This window comes from Typopeltis vanoorti, chromosome 10 (assembly GCF_054136105.1).
Source record: "Typopeltis vanoorti isolate ZY-2024b chromosome 10, IOZ_Tvanoo_1.0, whole genome shotgun sequence".
In the NCBI taxonomy this organism is placed as follows: domain Eukaryota; kingdom Metazoa; phylum Arthropoda; class Arachnida; order Uropygi; family Thelyphonidae; genus Typopeltis; species Typopeltis vanoorti.
In genome coordinates this window covers 90,338,204-90,357,548 of record NC_143558.1, presented here as the reverse complement: position 1 = coordinate 90,357,548, position 19,345 = coordinate 90,338,204, and the positions used below count along the sequence as shown (strand labels likewise).

Genomic DNA, 19,345 nt, shown 5'->3' with positions numbered 1-19,345 from the left:
AATTTTGGCAGTAAACAAGGGCATAGCCAACTGTGGTGCACATTCCTTAAGAATATGTGATGATATATCATCCATTCCCACAGCCGTATTAACATCTAACCCAACTAACACCTGATGCCTCTGTTTCTTTCACTTCCAATTCTCCTAATACTTGCCTCCCTTCTATATATTGAACTGCATCATTTACACCAGTATGATATATGCTGATAAAAATTGCTCATTCATTAATCCTGCTATATGCTTTGCAACTGTTATTCTGCTGCCATGTCTGTCCACCAGTGTCAATCTGCCATATTTATTCCTTCTATTGCTTGCCATATAGCAGAAAAATTTCCTTGAGTTAACCTTGGCCTTACTAGCCAATCTCTTCTCTCATACTGCACCTCTTTCTTTACCATACTCTTCACCTTTCTAGCTTGCACTTTATACTCTTCATGGATCCAATCACCACCAATTGTCTTGTACCTCCTACATACATTTTCTTTTCTACCATAGCCTGCTTGATTTCACTGTTCATCCATTTCACTCCTACTCTATTTACTCACTTAATCCTTAGTTGCAGTTATACATTGATTTTGTCAGATACTGCCTTGTGATTTTCCATGTATATTCAACATTTTTCTGCTCATCTCATCCACCCAATGTACTGATGCTAAATACAGAACTTCCTATAATCACTCCTTTTATACTTCCACATAGATCAATTTTTGGAAGTAAATTTTTCCTGTTTCATCACTTCTCAAACAGGTACCTCATGGTTACTCTCACCAACCTGCAGCAGTGTCAACACCTCATTAAAAACTACATCTTGTGAAGTTATCACCAAATCCAAAATATTAAGCCTCCAGTTGCTTCAGTCATATGCTGCTGAAGATATTTCTCTCTCAGAAATTCAACAAACTCACTCTCTTTGTTCCCATACACTATTTCCTCCTTTCATTCTATATTCCTGTAATTAATGTCGCTCATCAGATCACTTTGTTTTTACATGCCCAACTAATTTGACTAAATATTTCACAATCAGTTTTCTCTGCATTCCCTGGCCTATAACAGCATCCGATCAGATATACTAGCCTGTTTATTTCAACTTCACACCACACAGATTCAAAATCTGTGCATGCACTATCGACTTCCACATTTTGTGGACTTAATTCCACTGCAATCATTAACAGCACTCTCCCCCCCCTCCCTTTTATCTTTTCACATTTCTATCCTTCTGGAAAACTGTATATCCTTCTTTTTTATTCCCGACATCACATCTTCCTCAGACAACCAAGTTTCACTTCTTTCAATTATCTTTGGGCATACTGACTCAATCAGTGCAACAAACTTGGCTCTCCTGTTTCAAATATTCCTTACGTTTTGTACAAACATATTAATTTCTATGTCCTTCAGGCCATTCTACCAGCCCCAACATACTCTATTCTAGCTGCTATACCATACCTCTCTTCGATCGGGCCACCCCTGTTTCTCTGATCCTGACTCTGCTTTCCATTCCTACCTGTCTCATCCTCACCTTTATGCATTCCATCACCTTGTGCTGTTGCAACCACATCTTCAACCTCATATCCATCTCTCTCCAGCCATATAATCCATTTATTTGTACTATCTTTCTTGACAAGAAGACTCTGATCATTTACTACATTAACTTATTGGCTCTGTGCCTTCTTAGAAAACAATAGACTTTCTAAATGCCCAATACAAACCCATTCAAATGCAATCCATCAACTTTAAGCCATTCCAACATTCCTTCAAATTCACTCCACAGATTTACAAATTGACCCCCCTTTACTGCACTCAACTCGGCCATCTTGCTATTCATTATCTATGCTCTCCTTCTCAATTCACTGTTGTCATATCTGAGCAACACACAATTTTTCTAACAACACTATTATTCCTTACCTGCTGTAACAACTTCCTCAAGCCTCTATCGACTTTTTTTTTCCTCAACTAAGTCATTTGTGCCCACAAATACCACTAATTCTGACTCCCAGTCTTTTCCTTTCTGCAACACATCAGTTATTTGCTTCATTGTTCCACCAGGAAAGCATGTTTTATGCACTTTATTAGTCATCACACCTCTAATGATCAAGTCCCCCATACAATAATATACAACTATCTTTTGACTCTTTCTTCATAATGCTAACTTTCTCATTCTCATCTGCCAGTCTCTTCTTTAGATGTTTAATATCTTCTTTCCACATGTTAATTTTACTTTTCATTTTCACTAACTCTTGCCTAAGCTCTTCTACTATGGTTCTGATACTTGCTCCTATTTGTAATCTTTCTAATCTATTAAGACACTTTTCACATATGTTAATGATTTCCTTCTTCTCATTTACCTAATCAGTCCACAAATCTTTCACAATTTACGGTGCATATATATAGCAATTTTAGCAATGTATCCATTGTGAAAAATCTGAGGTAGAGGTTGATCTTCATACTGAAGCCTTATGTGCACCAACATGCTTTTCTTTATGGATGCCATTTTCAGAAGCAGTACGAATAAACAAGTATCAAAATACAATATGAGTACAAAAAATTTCATAAACAACACTATTAAAGGACACTTGTATCCAAACTGGAAAAATGCAGCACAGTTTGTGATAAAAAGCCACAATATACACTGATTAAAAACACCTTTTTTGGCACACCTCAAATCTACCACTATGTTCACTCATGACACTAGTGACACCCATATATATAACCAGAAATATTCAAATATTGATGCATGGCAATTTTATAGTGGCTACATTACATGGTTCAGAATATCTGGTCAGAAATTTGAATTTCAGATGATTGGAATACCACTCTCATAATGTCCAGAAAATAAGAAACATGCAAATTAGAAATAAATTTCCCTACTTAGTGTTTCAGGTGAAATTTATACAGACATGCTTGAGAAGAGGTTAAGAAAATTGGAGAAAAACAAGTTAGGTCCAAATAGAGGATTGTTAAGACATTTTTACTTTAAAAGAAATAGGTGAAAATTGGAATATAACAATCCTTGTTATAGATTTACATTTAAGTTTGTAGCTCTGGAAAAGATAAGGTGCCAAGAGAAAAGCTGTTCAAAATGTTACAATTATTTGATTTAAAGGGATCTTTTATACAGAGAAATATGTAACCTTTACTTAAGCTGTATGTTAACAGTAATATTGATGGCTGTCCAAGATAGAGTGCACACTATTCACACTGTTATTCATTATGGATTTATTATGAAGGAAATGTTGCATTAACTCATATATTAAAATTGTAGATATTATACTCACATCTTTACTTTATTCAGATGATGTTATATCCTAAATAAATCCACTGCAATTCAGAATTTTTCAAGTAAATTGAATAATAATGTAACAAATTCAGAATGAAAACAGTAAAAAAAAAAAAAAATTCACTTTGAAAATAACATGGTAGTAACATGGAAAACATCCGCTGCTTTCTCTATGAAGAAAAAAATAGATAATAAAATAAGCAGAACCAGTTGATTAAGACAAAAGTTATACAAAACATTTAATTAGTATTATACAGAATGATGTTTGAACTGTGACTCACCCGCCGTAGCACAATTGGAAGAAATAGCGAACATTGCACCCTTTGATTGGAAAAGACTTGGATTCAATTCTCATCGTGATGAGAGGAATCCTTATATGGGCTTTTTCAGTTGAAGGTGAGTTAGCCAATCTCATATGGTGGTAGCAGGGTTTTTTTGTCCTGGAAACTCGGGGTTTTTCATCTCGCTTACAGACAAATCGGTCTTCAGAACACACGCAATTTACAGACAAAAAATACTGTTATTGGTGACAATAGGCGATAGATGGCGTTGATGGTAGTAGTGTCGTAGTTGGGGAATTGAGTAGTAGTGGAGAGGATGAGATGTAGTGAAGTAGAGTAGTGTGTCCTCCCATGATGAGTCCTTGGCCTCCCTGGAGGTGTCACATAATAATAATAATTAAGCTTGTGGAACTGAAAGTTGAATTAGAAATAAAACAGTAGATTTGAAGAACAAAGACCACATATATGGAAGATGTAAGAAAAAACAAGGAATTAAACAGATGGCATCAATGGCTGAATCAAGGTAAATTAAAAATGAAGATATTCAAAAGGGACTTGACATTCTTAGCATTCAAGAATGCATAATCGTAATGGATCTAAAATTGATTTAGAAGATGGAAATGTAAGATTTCACAATATTGGAGATCTGGCAAACAACAGATGCATTTAGAAGAAAATTGTTTATAGGATACTAGTAATAATAAACTTAGTAATTCATGGTATCTTGTAAAGCATTTGTGAGTACTTATCAGGAAATGATAATTTCTTTGTAATTCATGTACTGAGAAATAATTTCTTAGTATATTAATATCAAAGATTAGCTGGCTTTTTCAGTTTTTCTTTTCTGAGCTTTACTTATGAATGTATGTTAAGCAAATTAAAGACTGAAGTATCATTACCACAGGACACATTGATAAGAAGATTATGTATGTATAACAATGGTCTGATAGTGGGAAATACATTATAATTCAAATAATATAACATCCCATATATGAAGGTTCCATTAGAAATGGAAAACAAAGAGCATACAATGATGTTCAAAGAAATCCATTTGGGAATTAATCATTTTATATTTAGAAAAAAAAAGCCCACTCACATCAGAAGGTACCACCATGAACCATCTCATTCTCCTTATTATCCAAATACAAAAGTATGGAAGCACATAGGCCCTACATGTTTCCATTCATCAGGTCACTGAACTAGATTGTTTTTATATAACTCTTAAATAATACAAAAACAAGATTTTTTTTTTTTTCGTGGGAAGAGGGACTCCCCAGCTCTGTCTGTTAGTTAAACACTGGACCATCATCTGAATGACTGGGACTGGCAAGTCTTTCCATAATATTAGCTACAAAAGAGACTGTATTTTAAAAAAATTCAGAAATCTCTAAACAAAAACAAACTCGATAATAAAATTATTTCAATGATGTAGTTACAATTCCTGTTTTTTTCTACGTGTACAAATCTTCATCCTTAAAAGGTTGTGAACATACATTATATTAGTACCATGTGTGGAAATCCTACTGTAAGATCAAACATGCACCTCTCAAGTCAATTCATGCATTCAATAAACAGGATGATGATTTCACACCAGGTCATGAAATTTTTGTACTACCTGAAGACATTCACAAACATCCATACCTACAGGTATTTGAACCAACCTAGCAGTCTATTGGTTGGAGAATGCATGTGCTATCCATTTGACCAGCCAATCTAGCAGAGGCCTGGTGCAGGTCTGCTTTATTACATGGCAAAATATATGCTTAATATTTATAAATTAACACTAGCTTTTAAACCATCTCCCCAAAACAGCTTGTCCTTCATTCAGTTAAAAACTGCAGTAATCCTCAGTCATTTCAGATAAACTGTGCAACATTTTTCTTTTGTTTGAAAAACATCTTGGAGTTGATTTCATCATAATATTAGGAACCTTTATTAGGGATTTTTCAATAGAAAGTAAATCCTGGAAAGAGAGAGATTGGTGGTTTTTTGTGTTGTTTTTTTTATCGTTATTATTATTATTACATGACATCTCCAAGGAGTTCAAAGATTCATCGAGGGGAAGGCACCTACTCTACAACTCTCCGTCTCCACCAATCAATCCACCAACTACAGTGAACTGCATCATCTACACCAACTGCATCTACTCTCCACCACTACCACTGGTGTTTTCACAGACAATCATGAACATCCATGCCCATGTTGGGATTTGAACCCACAGCCTATTGGCTGGAGAGCAGATACACTAACCACTCAGCCAACCAAGCCGGCAAGTTTTCCCTCACACAAAAGAGGTAAGCTGGTCAGAGAACACATAAATAACAAATTAAAAATTCATTTGATGGTGAAACAAGTCTAAGTTTAATAGTCATTAGTATTATGTAAGTAGGTTATATACCAACTAATTTTGCATACTAAGAACCAGCAGCTTCTTTGGGATGGTAGATTAAGATGGTAGACTACAAATTAAAACAAAAGTGAACAGTAACAGTATTAGAACGGTAACTCAAAACAAGGCACCAGTGATGCATGGCATGTGTCAGCTGTCCTTTTGGATAGTTTGGAGATGACTGCGGAAAGTTGAATTCAAACATGTTGAGATATATAAATAATGATTTCCAGACAGCATATAAGATGAGGCTCTGGTTTCTCTTGAGAGAATGAATGGTTGCAGTGAATTCCTTGATTCAACATGAAAGGAAGTTGGCTTCTAGATAAAACATGGTAGTTGTATCCCAATCAGTGCTGTGATTTATGGCAGATCAGTGATGTTCACTTCCGTATTCCATGTCAGTAAGATCTTCCTTTTCTAAGTTTCTCCTTGTCTGACTAGCATAAGGTAGACCACAAGAACATGGAATTCTATAAACATTTGGATGTTTGTAGAAACGAGAATTGTTGACTTTCATTTTACACAAATTATGGACTCTGCAACCATGTTATAAATAATTATTTTAATTTCCCGACATTTCTACCTTCATAAAATGGTCATCATCTTGAGTATACACACATATATATATACAGAGAGTATATAAACATATATATGTATACACATATATATATACTAATTTACATTTCATATAGTATACTGAAGAGACGATCTGATCAACGGTTAAATATCGGGAAATTAAAATAATTATTTATAACACGGTTGTAGGGTCCATAATTTGTGTAAAATGAATACTGATTCATTTTACACTAAGAGAAGAGGATTGTTGGCTTTCAGAAATTTAACAAGCCAATGGAGAGTTTTGTAGGCTACTGTAAAGTTGTGACTCTTGAGTAGGGCAGCAATCTTGATGAAAGATTACTAATGAAGATAGAAACAGTCTCTATACTGAATGCTAGATATTAGTGGGAAGGAGTATCGCAAAATAGTATCTTCTGGATGGTGTTCTTGGAATATATATTAAGAACAAATTAGAGAAGAAGAGACTAAAGTTCTTCTCTTAGCCTACTTCACCTTTTAAAATGAAAATTGCATGCTCTTCTTTTATATACATATTAGAGTTTGAATTATGTCTAATTTTTGGGAGATATAGGAAGGAAATGAAGCATGAAAATAATATTTAGACTGAGTGGGCTTTCAAAAAATGTCCAATAAAATGCCTTCTTGGATTTTTTTTTTTTTTTTTTGAGATTAGAACATCAAGAGAAAGTAATTTACCTGTTTACCTTCATTCTTAATTCTAAAGTGAATCAAAATTTTTGATGGAACAAATTATTATTATTATTATTATTACCCCCAAGACCTCATGGAGTCAAAGACTCATCTGGGAGGTCTCCCTATATCACACACACAGCTCATCATACCGTGTCTTAAACACACTCAAACTCCTTGCAGACACCACACTCTCAGGCAAGGCATTCCAATCATTTACAACTCTGCACGAAAAAAACCTGCCTCTCACTCCCCTACTCACACCCTCCTTATACAGTTTCCAGGGATAACCTCTGGTTCTCTCCTGATCTCCTGCTATTTTCTGTAGAACTACTCCAACATTGATCCTATAACAACCCCTTACCAACTCGTAGGTCTCTATCATATCGCCCCTCTTCCTCCTATCCACCAGACTCTGCAAATTACATCTTCTCAATCTTTTCTCATACTCAACATTCCAGAGGTCAGAATTGAAAAAAAGAAATTGATAGATGAAGGCAGTTATTTAACACCTTCACGCCAGTCTATGTTTAGGACATGTTACACAATCAGCAATACGTATGATATGCCAATTTCAAATTTTTTTCAGTAGAATGTTTGTGTACAACTCATATTTGTGAACTGTCTTCATAGTATACCTACACTTTTATAAATTTAAAAAGACAAACAGTTATAGAATTTCTCTTGATTATTGGTGAACTATACAACCAGAAAGCAAAAAGTCTTTTCCCTTCTAATATAACTTTGGTATCTGTAGAAAGCATACATAACAATTTGTTCCATGCTCAACAGATGGCAAGCTGGAAGTACAAGATGATTTGTCATCCCATCCCATGGACAAGTACAGGACAACACAATGCGTGATGTGTTTGACACGAACATTTTAAATTGAATGCACTGTGTTTCCAAATTGTAATGATGTCCTCAACATATCTCCACCAGATAACTGGTTTTTGGTCAGCTTGAAAAAGAAACTATTTTCAGTTTTACATGAAAAGATTAGCAGATAGAAGAGATAAAGAATCCTCATAGCCAGGCCATTGCTTGGAAAGGCTCTTCCATTTAAAGAAGTGGATTCAAGGTCACAGTGCTTAAACAGTCTTGCAGCATCTAATGAGAAGAGCTTTTCAGTATGGCTCTACACTATCAGCAGGTACATTGGTGTAAACAGAGACTGTAAAGAGGGTGATGATTATGAAGAGCCTCAGGAGACAGCTTGCGAGTGTAGCATGGAATGAGGAGTTTGCTGGAAAAGAGATCAATGCAGCTTAGGGGATTTTCAAAAACTATCTAGTAGATGCAATGTCTAAATGTATTCCAAGGGTGAGAAGGTTAAATAAGATAGGTGTGAAATGGATGAATAAAGAGATTAAGCATGCGATTCAGAGAAAAGGGGCATTATGGAGGCAGCATGAACAGCAATTAGCTAATGAAGCTAAAAAGAATCCTAAGGAGTTCTTTCGATATGTAGCCAGCAAAAGAAAGAATGATTATGGAAGGATGACATTGATTGGAGAAAATGGTATAAAGACAGCTGTTGCAGAAGGTGTGGTGGAGATACTTAATGAGCAGTTCATAAAGGTCTTTCAATCTTGTGAATGTGACTTCATGGAGATGAAGTCACATTCACAATGATGATGGGGGAAGAGAGACTGACTGTAAGTGAGCAAGAGGTGTATGGGGAGTTGAGCAAACTAGATGTAAATAAGGCTGTGGGACTTGATAATATATCACCATGTATTCTAAAGGAATGTGCCAGGGAGTTGATGCTGGCCTTGACATATTTTTTTAATACGCATCTTGCACTGGGTCAAGTTCCTAAGGAGTGGAAGGTGGGCAAGATTGTGCCTCTTGTATATCATAACAGTCAGATGGAAACATCTGACAGTTTCTGAACAAAATGGACTGAATTCTTGATGTGGAATTATTATTATTATTATTATTATTATTATTATTATTATTATTATTATTACGGGTATCTCCATGGAGTCAGTAGACTCATCGCGGGAGACCCAAACTAGCAAAACAATATCTGTCATATCTCTTCTTGAATTCATTTACAGACGAAGAGCTCACAACTAAGTCAGGCAATGAATTCCACTCATTCACCACCCTCCAGGCAAAAAACCTTGTTCTGACACCTTTGTTAACCACACACTTCTTTAATTTCCAGAGATGACCTCTTGTTCTTCCATCACTATCACACAGCTGAAACATTTCCCCTGCATCAATCCTATAAAAACCTTTTAGTAATTTGAATGTTTCTATCATATCCCCTCTTCTTCGCCTATCAACCAATCTCTGCAATCCACAAGCTCTCAATCTATCAATGTAGGGAGCATTTTTTATATCACTCACCAACTTGGTCACTCTTCTCTGAACCCTCTCCACAGCCTCCTCATCTCCAAGGAATCCAGGTGACCAGACCTGAGCACAGTAATCCAAATGTGGAAGTATCAATGCTTTATAAAGGGGAATAATAATCTCTTTATCTCTGGATGTCACTGTGTTCCTCAACAACCAAGTAATCCTATGTGCAATCTTGGACACCTTAGCAATGTGTCCTCTGAACTTCATCTCCCTATCTACCAATACCCCTAAGTCCCTAGCCTCATCAATCTCTTGGAGTACCTTTCCATCGATGTAGTACACAGCTGGTAATCTTTTAATCCCAAAATGCATGACTTTACACTTTTCCACATTGAACTGACATCCATTTTTTTTGCCCATTTTACCAGCTTATTTAAATCCTCCTGCAAACTTTCAACATCAGCTTGATTTTTTAATGCACTACACAACTTTGCATCATCAGCAAACAACTGAATATCTCCCTTTAAGCCGTTTCCTATATCATTTATATACAAATTAAACAACATTGGCCCAAGCACAGAGCCCTGAGGCACACCACTGGTCACCTGCTTCATTCTGGACTCGGCTCCTCCATACACCACCTTATGGTATCTCTCCCTGAGCCATTCTACTATCCATATCACCAATTTAATATCCATTCCAATCTGCTCCAATTTGCGTAACAGTGTTCTATGGGGTATCCTGTCAAAAGCCTTAGCAAAATCCAGAAGTATACCACTGTGTAGCCAGTTCCTTTGTCCAACTCAGATGTTATTCTATTATGAATAGTTAATAGATTGCTAAGGCAGGATCTACCTTTAACAAAACCATGTTGGCCTCTATAGAGTATCATATCCTGATCCACCCATTCTTGAATTTTGTCTTTAACCAACTTTTCCAATACTTTTACCACTACTCCTGAGATGGTGATTGGTCTGTAATTCAATACCGCTGTTTTAGAGCCACCCTTATGCAAAGGAACCACTTTGCCTAACTTCCACTCCCTAGGGACCATACCAGAGTTCAAACTTAAATTAAATATCCAGGTAAGAGGGGTTGACAATTCATTTGCACATTCACGCAACACCCGAGCTGATATTCCATCTAAGCCTACCGCAGTGTTTGCATTTAAGTTTTGCAATATATTTAATACCTCTGATTCTTTAGCTTCAATTCTCACATTAGGTATTGCTATAGGTATAGAGATATCCTCACTTGGGTGATAGACTTTTGAAAAGTGATCACTCAGTAACTCGACTATTACATCTGATTTTGTCACCTCATTACCATCAGCACCCACTAAGGTTATCCTTCCAAAGTCATTCTTCCTCTTACTTGCCACATAGTGGAAGAACTCTTTGGGATTACCCTTGATCTCTTTGGCTAAGGTCTTCTCATAATCTGATTTAGCTTTTCTTACTATGCTGGTAACCTTCCTAGCTTGAGCCTTGTACTGCTCATGGGTGTCCTGATCGCCTTTCTCCTTGTAAATTCTCCATAACATTTTCTTTTTTTGCAGTTCAAGCTTGATACTACTGCTCATCCATCTAATGCCTGCCTTGTTTGACCTCCTGACCATGGGGACACAATCTGATATTGCTTTCCTCAGATACTCGCTGATTTTATCCCAAGCACTGCTAACATCTTTCCCTTGCAATATGTTCTGCCATGGGATGGCTGCAAGCTCACTCCGAAGCTTGTTATAATTGCCTAACCTGTAGTTCCGTACATACCCCTTCTTAATAGAAAAATCCACAGATTTTGCAACCTCCCAAGTCAATACCACATGATCGCTTTCACCAACTGGAGGTAACGAGGACACCTTACTTATGCATATAACCTCTGAACCAATAACCAGGTCCAACACTCTCACACCACGTGTCCCTTCAGTTACGTGCTGTTTCAAGTAATTATCTCGTAGAAGATGTATGAACTCCATTTCCTTTTTGCTACGTGATATTTCCTCCTTCCAATTGATATCACCATAATTAAAATCCCCCATAATAATCACTAAGCCTTCACTCATTGCACTAAGTTGCTGATGCATGAATTCAATATCTTCCCCCGTACTCCCTGGCCTATAGCAGCATCCAACTGTATATTTGGTTGCGTTGGTCACTATTTCGCACCAGACTGCCTCAAATGAACTCTCATTCACATGTCTATCATCATGATATACTACTTTCTTTGGCTGCAACACATCAGCTATCATCAACAGTACTCCTCCTCCTGTTCTATCTTCTCTATCCTCCCTGAAAATACTTTACCCATCACATTCAATTCCAGTGACCACATCTTCTGCTGACAGCCAAGTTTCACTAATGCCTACAACTTTTGGTGAGATTTCACTGACTAATGCCAAAAATTCTTCTCTCTTATTTCGAATGCTTCTAGCATTGGTATACAAAAATTGCAGATTCCCTCTAGATCTTGTACCGGCTTTAGAACTGATATATAAGTCACTAACTACCGTAGTCCTATGCCGATTTTTATCCCCTCTCTTCTGCAATTTATTCTGCCTATAAGGATCAATAAATATACAATCAGTGCTAAAGTTTCTCTCTCTTACACTCAACCTTTTCAATATTAGTTTCCCTGCCCACTAACTTCAACCTGTTCAGAAAACAATAACTTCTTCAATCGCTTATGTCCTTCCATGTTAAGATGCAGTCCATCTCTAGCATACAACTGCCTTTTTCCTTCAAACACACTCCAAACATCAACAAACACCAGACCTCTTTTTCTGCACATTCTTGCAATCATATCATTCATTATCATTGCTCGTCTACTTAACTTTTAATTGTCAAAACGAGGTAGCACACACACTATTCTCCCATTGACACTTTTCCTCTTCACAATATCTAATAATGTTCTTAAATCTTTTCCTACCCGATTTATACTACCTCTCAGGTCATTCGTACCCACCATAACTATCATCTTGTCTGCTTCATGCCCTCTCTTTATTGCTAAAGCCACTCTTTCTATTGTCCCATCTGAGTGACTAATATTTTTTTTAATAATCCAGCAAGATATATGATATTGGATAATAAATAAGTAGATGATCTTATTCCTTCAATAGTATGCTGCAGAGGAAACATCAGTCTTATGAATCTTGGGCAAACCATATGATCTTGAATCTGGAGGATGAAGAGACTTGAGTTCTCATTTTAAGTCTATTGACCAGTTTGGCATGCTATGAAGTAACTTGCTTGTTACTTCAGGTGGAGTAGGTTGAATAGTTTACAATCATGAGATCTTTGAAACATAATAGTGTTCCTGATAACTATTGTAATGGCTTTGTCTGCCTGGAAGATTGTGATCCTTTGGTTTCTGTGTGTTAAGGCTTAAGTGCTAGAAATCAGCATGACTATTATCCACTGGATACTTGCTACCCTTATCCATTCCGCTAAAGATGAGCATCCTCCTCTTTCAGTGCCCAGATTTTTAAAAAACAATAGTAGTGTTCTCGATAACTGTTGCATTGCCTTTGTCTGCCTGGAGGATAATGATGATGTGGTTTCTGTGTGTTAAGGCTTAAGTGCTGGGAATCAGAATGATTAACATCCACCACAAACTTGCTACCCTTATACATTTCACTAAAGATTAGCACCCTCCTCTCTCAGTATCTGGAGTATATAAAGTGCCCTCTTCCTCCAAGTTGGCATACTTTGGACAGACAGATCAGCCACCATCCACATAGATGAACACAAAACGTACATCTGCAATCATGACTGTGGTCAGTCTGGTCTTGTAGTATTGGATACCACTCACAGGATCTTCTGGGGAAAAAAAAAAATACCACGTTCCATCACAGTAAATCTAAAAAAGAAAGAAAGACTATTTTTGGAATCTGCAGCTGCACTCAGAAATCAACTAAATTGAAATAAATACAGTTGCAAGAAACTTCCCAATATATGAGAAATATTAATTCTCAGAGATCTTGATTTACAAATGCTCGTAGAGGGCACCCAACCTAGTGTTCATTTTGCACTCCTTGAAGATGTTTTAAAATAGTTTTTAATCCATTCTTAGTACTGTTAATACTCCATTACACCTCTAATATGATGCTTGGGTTTCTTTTCAAATTAATTATTATAATGCATTTTTTTTCTAATTGTTGATATGCCAGTTAAGCACTTCCATAGCACAGTCGGAAGAACAGTGAAGCTCATCACAATAAGAGGAATCTTTATATGGGCTTTTTCAAATTAAGGTGAGTTAGCCAATATCTTTCAGAGGTAGCAGGGTTTTTTAATCCTGCATACAGGCAATCAGCCATGAGAACACATGCAATTTACAGACAAAAAATACTGCCGTTGGTGATGGGCAGAAGATTGCATAGGTGGTAGTAGTGTAATTGTGTTGTAATTATAGAATTAAGTAGCAGGGGAGACAGCAAGATGTATGTAGTGGAGTATAGTAGAGTGTCCTGCTGCGATGAGTCCTTAGAAGTGTTATGTTGTAATAATAATAATAAGTGATGTTGCTCTTTGGTAAGAAGGTGATAAAAGGAGGACAGCAGCATTAAACCTTAAGTCATTTACAGAATAATGGCAAATTCTATGCTACTTAGAATGTTTGTTTGGAACATGAGGTTTTTTTTTTTTTTGAGGTAGTATACACACCAGCCACTGAATTAGAACTCTTTATGCTGATGTACGTAAACATTACTTACACAGCATATATGCAAAATTCTTGGTCAGATGCATTACCATGTGTTCTAGACAACCATTTAAGAATACTGCTGGTCATCATCATCAATAATATTGATCACAATGGGAAAAAAACAAGGATCTTTTGGAGTTCAATAAAGGGCTTATTGTGAGTGCCTGTCTGGCTGGAGCCATGATTTTGAAAACAGCTGAGCTGACTAGTTTCTCGAAAGGTGAGATATCCCAGGTGTTTAATCATTTTAAAAATAACCTACATTGCTTGTCTAAGAGGTATAACTCTAGTCCTAAGACAGTCTGTTGGGAATGAGATCACCATCATCTGAGAAGGCTTGTATGGACAAGGTATGTTCTCAACCTATGTTTCACTGAACTATGTGCAGGAAATTGAAGAGGATCGTATTGGCAGTCGCATGCCTATATAGAAACCACTAATTTCTGTAAAGAACCAGAGAGTTCGTCTACAGTGGTGTAAGGAACAAAGTGATTGGATACTGGAAAAAGTCGTAGTCCAATAAGTCACACTACACCTTCTTCTCTACCAACGGTAGGCAGTGGGTTTGGTGGTAGCTCCATGAAGCAGTGAACCCAGCTTGACTTGTAAACACAACTCAAGGTTCTGGAGGCGATATCATGGTGTGGGACATGTTCTGTTGGTAGAAAACGGGTCCCCTGATATTGCTGGAAGGTCAGGTGTCCTCCAAGGAATACAGAACATTGTTGCTAATCATTTCCATCATTTAATGTTGACTTTTGTGCAAGAATCACTTAGCAGTTCTTAGTGGTGTCATCGAGCATGACAGCAACTTCCACCATCTTTCCTGGCCACTGCAAAGCCTGGACCCCCCCCTCCCCATTGAGAATGTATGGGACATGTTAGAAAAACAGATCTGGAAGCAAAGTCCTCTTCCAACAAATATGAACCAGTTTAAGGACTGCCTTTTATGGTATACATGTATCATAGACACAATCCAACACCTTGTGGAATCTATGCTAAACCACATATGTGCTGTAATTTAGGCTAAAAGAGGTCCAACGTGGTATTAAATAAAAGTTTCTAATTCAGTGGCCGATATATGTATTTCATTATATTAAAGGATGATCTGAAGATTACTAATTACTATTTCATTTAGGTAATGAGAATTTGTTTTTAGACTTCATATAGTATAGACACAGAATTTTTTTCCTTCAATTTTTACATAAGAGAAAAGTTAGAGGGTATGAGTAGCTGATCATGTTATTAGTACCGACACATAGCATTTATAATGGCTGGAGAGCACTCTAAATCAAAGCAACACAAATAAATGCAGAAACAATCAAATTATTTTGAGGTTTTTGATGATAAAAGAGCATGTTAGATTAAATCAGCTAAATGCATCTGTTAAGAAACTTCTTCGCTCTCCTCCAGAAAAGAAACTTATTCCACTAGATTTGCTGTTGATAAGCTGGACTTTGTGCTTCACTTTTATACTGCTACAACATAGCATTAAGCAGTATTCATATTGAGTTCAAGTATGTTGATATGCCAGTTGTAGCAGACTGGAAAATAAAATTAGCAATCCTGTTAAAAACATATGAACTAAGAAACCACTGACAGAATAGGATAATTTTAAGGATTACTGGTAAAGACCTTTCTACAGAGGATAAGTCTAATGGACATAAATGTTCCAAAAAGACTGAAATTGATTATATATTTTCATTTGTAGTAATTTAAATGGTAATATCAAAATGATTCTGCAAAATAGGCCAACCAACAAGCCACATAAGCGTAAAACAGGAAGGAATGCTGAAAAAATGCAGTGAGACCATTTTCTTTTAAAATATTTGAATATTCCCAGGCTTCTTGTTATCCTGGTAGCATAATACACATGTATAGAATAGAATAGAAGAGTGCCTTCTATTATTTCATTCCATAGTTTAATCTTTTCCCTTGTCATTCATGCTTAACTCTCAAATGTTACATTATAATAATTCCAATGAATGCCATTAGAAACAGAAGTTTTTTTTGTCAAACATCACTTGACCCAAAATTTCTCTTACCTTGGGATTTCATTACAGCTTATTTTTCAGGATTTTGTTCAAATGATACCAGTTGGTTTATGGTAGTAAAATTTGTCTGCATGAATCATATTCGTTATATATATGAGATTATAAACAAATGAATTTTTTTTTCGGTGCAAGCATGTTAAGTGTGAATACTCTTGTGTGTATAAATATGTATTATTATTTTTAACTGTTTTATTTATTTTATTTTTTATTTATTTTTATTTTTTTGAAGCTGCTACATTTCAGTCCATCAGAGAGGCTTGGATCAGGACCACACGGTGTAGAAGATATTAAATCTCATCCTTTTTTCTATGATATAAACTGGAATGCAATGATGCAATAACTCATCAGGATAAAGTTTTTTCCCTTATAATTCAGACATATTTATATTCCAAAACTTCATTATATTCAACTTGAGTATTGTTAAATATTTTTATTTTTAAATTATTAAGTTGAATATCAGTAGGATACGTTTATTTTTCTCTTAACTAATTTGTAACTATTCATATGTAAATAAATATGTATATATGATCTGGTATGCATGTATGTGAGTGAGTGTGTGGGGTGTCACTACCCAGAGTATACATATCCTGGGCTGAAGATTTTCACGTAGATATACCAGCAATATATAATCTGCTTAAAATTTTATTAAGCGGATTATTACTGTATATAATAATATAATATTATTTATTATATTATGCTTAATATAATAAAGTTTATTATATAATAGCTGGTGTATGTAACTATTTTAACTAAACAACTTCAAAACTATTATGTTCTCAAATTGAGTGTATCAAAATGTATTTTAACTTTTCAGGATTTATTAGACGGTTTGTCAAAAAGTAAATGATAATTCTCAAATAAATTTAGTAAAAAAAGCCATTTTATCAGCTGTGCAATTTTTTTTTCTTAAAAACAACTAATAATAGAATCTCTAAGCCTGAAATGAGAGAAAAAATGCCTGATGTCATGAGCCCTCTGTAATTTTTAAATTTTATATTGTGCTCTTCATATTAAAAAAGTTGCCAACTGTTCTAGAGGTTGAGTTGGAGCTTGTTCCGGTAGCTAACTTTTAACTGTGACAAAGGCCACAGTGAACCTTAATATGGAAGACTCTGATAAAAAAGAATTATTGGATACATCAACATATATTCCAATAGTGAAGGACACCACACCATCTACAAAAAATAAAACCATATTTTTGTTAGATAATATTACAGTCTGATGAAAAACTTTCTCCAAATTAAAAAATTTTCACACCAATCCTGGAGCTCCAATTATTTCCCATTGTGGATGCTATAAATAAGCACATAGTTAGCTGTATTGTGTTGTGTCTTTTCTCAAATGTTTCCAGTGGATGATACACTCAAGTTCCTTTCCTAAATATCCCCTTTCCCTGGCATTTTGATCTATTTAAGCACCGCTTTAAATTGAGGTATTTTATCTAGGATAACTAGCTCTTTAAACAAAGAAGATGTAGCAATTGGAATCTTTTGAAATTCTGGCACTAAATTCCTTCTGTATACTTCAAACTCAAAGTATGGCTGAGAGATATAGAGAATGTCTTTGCCATTTGGCCCCATGGTCCAAATTACTTTTTCTGCTGAAAAGGAAAAAGAAGGGCTCTAGCCTTCTTGGATACCTTAGTTACAAAGCATTTAAATGTATCCTTAAAAAGAATACTCCTTAAAAAAATTCTTAAAACACCTCCATAAATCATATAAGTGCCCAACATTAAAAGTTCAAGAGATAGATTGGACCCCCTCCTAAAACCATACAAAATTAGAATATAGTCTCCTTCCAGGTATCTACAGCATTTCCTCTCAATGTGGGATCCAATATTTTGGACAGACATGATAGACCATTCTTGGTAAGAAGAAAAGAACCTGAAAAGTATATTTGGTATGAGCAACCTAAAAGCCGACTAGCATGACATGCCTTGAAAGAAGAGCATTTCATCAGGTTGAAGAATGCCAGGCTACAGCACAGATCCTGTCTCAAATCAGGCTGTTTCTGATTCCCAGTCATCACTGAGTGTGTACTTTGATAATGCTAACTTCAGCTGGTGAAATGTCAGCATTGAAATATTTTAGTTCGTAAATTATTAATATTCATTCTAGTTCCACGTAGTTTTTTTTTATTCCAGAAACTTCAACATGAATCATGCAGTACCTATGAAAATACAGTTATATTACCATTTGAATATTAAATAAAACTTGACATTTGCATTGCTTTCTGTGCAGTGGCGTAGCTGGGGGGGGGGGGGGGGGGGGCAGAGGGAGCAGCACTTTTCATGTGAGACAATTTTATTTTTCGACGATTATTCTATGTATGTTAACTTAGTAATTTTATTACTTAATAAAAATTAGTTTTCAACAACTATACTTACAACTAAAATAAACATAGTGTTTTAATTTCTTTCCCTACGTCGTTTTGACTTTTTGTAGTATTTTTCGTGTGTATTGAGAGGGGTGGCAAAAGCTCTAGCTACGCCACTGTTTTTGTGTATATATCAAAGTGTTTGGATTTTGCACTCAGTCATCTGAATGGTAGCAGAGAATTTATAGTCAAAACTTTTATAAATAAAGAAATAACTGAAATACCTAGTTTCAGGATAAGTTAATTTCTTTCAGCATGAAAGTTTATCATGAAGCATTATTATTATTATTTGACACCTTTAGAGAGTCCATGAAGCATATGAAAGTTTTATCATGAAGCATTATTATTATTGAGTGACACCTCCAGAGAGTCCATGAAGCATATTTTAAACTTACTAACAATCATCAATAAACATATATGATCACTCAAGATTTGAATTATCAGTTTTGAATCAAATATTGTCACAGAATTGCCTGTTAAAAATACAGGTATCCCTCGAATAACGTGGTTAATTAATCCCTCAATGTTACCGCGTATATCAAAATTGCGTTAATCAAATCTAATAATCAATGGTAAATATTACAATTCGTCCGTGATCGATTACTGTATTAACAATTCGTTTTATATGGTACTCTTTTAGGAAAGATAAAAAATGAATGCAAAGTAAATGTTTAATAAATACTTG

The 19,345-nt window shown here is 35.5% G+C and overlaps 1 protein-coding gene across 1 annotated transcript in view; it reads left to right on the top strand.

The window, feature by feature from the left end:
* The window catches only part of LOC150102584 (inactive ribosomal protein S6 kinase delta-1), a 519,967-nt gene extending 502,882 nt beyond the window's left edge, over window positions 1-17,085 (top strand). The window contains exon 15 of the mRNA XM_090399211.1: window positions 16,514-17,085. Coding sequence (XP_090255337.1) covers window positions 16,514-16,624 — 111 coding nt within the window. The 3' untranslated portion in view covers window positions 16,625-17,085. The remainder of the gene's footprint in view (window positions 1-16,513) is intronic.
* Window positions 17,086-19,345: the final 2,260 nt, after the last annotated feature.